The sequence below is a fragment of the Macadamia integrifolia genome, chromosome 4 (assembly GCF_013358625.1).
Source record: "Macadamia integrifolia cultivar HAES 741 chromosome 4, SCU_Mint_v3, whole genome shotgun sequence".
NCBI classification, from domain to species: domain Eukaryota; kingdom Viridiplantae; phylum Streptophyta; class Magnoliopsida; order Proteales; family Proteaceae; genus Macadamia; species Macadamia integrifolia.
Genome location: NC_056560.1, coordinates 22338840 through 22340107, shown reverse-complemented (window position 1 = coordinate 22340107; position 1268 = coordinate 22338840). Strand labels below are relative to the sequence as shown.

The window sequence follows — 1268 nt, the reverse complement described above, 5'->3', positions numbered from 1 at the left end:
CTTTTCAATTTATAAACCTCCCTATGCTTTGCAGTAAAAATAAATAAATAAATAAAACAAATCATCATTTTCTACTATTCAACTGACTGAAAGAAGGAAACAACAGCCAAAAATAAATAAAAAATGAAACTAAATTATTCATTATTCAAAAGAGAGTTGCAGACACCACCTACATCAGTATTATGTTTATGTCACCTTCAATTCCTCAAACCATCGACTCATCATGCTAGCAAAATAAAGTGAGAACCTGAAGATCAAGGCCAGGCTAGGGCAAGGCTTTGATAATTGGACCTTCAGTCCTCATCCTTCCCACAACGACCAACTACTAATTAGTGTTGGAGTGGCAAACAAACATTCCCCAGCCATTACAACAGGCCTGCAAATGGCTGGTAGGCAAAAGTCCTTCATTGGCATCAGGCCACACTTCCAAGTAAATATTGGAAGTACTAGTTGGGCTTCAGTACCAGCTAAGTTACTTGTGATAAGTAATTTGCTTCTTCCTATTCCCACAGCAGGGTTTAGGAGACGAATAAAGTAAAGAACCTGGTCTTAACTTTTCGCTCTTCCTGCCATTACTTCGCCTCCTCTAACAGGAGATATAGCTTTGTCACCATGACCACCAATAAATCCTTGCAATACAGCATGCCACAAACGAACTCAGCAAAAACTATCATGAAAAAATGGCTTCAAAATAAAGAAAGAAAACCAAGATATTTTAATCCACTACGGTGTTGGGTTTAATAAAACAAGGGCAAGAAACACACTTTCTGGGATCACCCTATTTAGCAAATCTAAAGTAAGCAAGACCTGAAATCAATGGTCTTCTCTTATGTGTCCAGGGCTGTCATTTTACAAATAGGGCACAAATTCTTCTGCGTTAGCCATCGTTTGACGCAACCAGTATGGAAATCGTGCCCGCAATTCAGTGTCCCTATATCTTCCCCATCAACATATTCCTCCTGCATATATATCACAGCAAGTTGCTTAACAAATGTCCTCCAATAAAAAATAAAAATAAATAAAAAACTGAAAAGAAACCAATTGACTCTAACCTGACAAATACAGCATGGTTCAACCTCTGTAGGAGCTCTCATGGAGATTGACAAATATTTGTGTTGCTTCAAACACTTTAAAATTGTTTCTTCACTCAAACCAGTGCTGACATTTCCAATCCGCTCTTCCAGTGCCAGTAGTTCCTGAGATTCTCATTGTCATGTCAATTAATAATCTTTGATTCAAAGACAAGTAGATAATTCCTCCCCCCCCTT

At 38.0% G+C, this 1268-nt stretch overlaps 1 protein-coding gene across 1 annotated transcript in view; it reads right to left on the bottom strand.

Annotated features, from left to right (window-relative positions):
• Positions 1-692: 692 nt before the first annotated feature.
• Positions 693-1268, bottom strand: part of LOC122076190 (probable E3 ubiquitin-protein ligase HIP1) — a 23834-nt gene continuing 23258 nt past the window's right edge. Inside the window, exons 8-9 of the mRNA XM_042641510.1 lie at positions 1053-1196; positions 693-959 (exon numbers count right to left, since the gene is read on the bottom strand). Of these exons, the coding sequence (XP_042497444.1) occupies positions 828-959; positions 1053-1196 (276 nt within the window). The 3' untranslated portion in view covers positions 693-827. The remainder of the gene's footprint in view (positions 960-1052; positions 1197-1268) is intronic.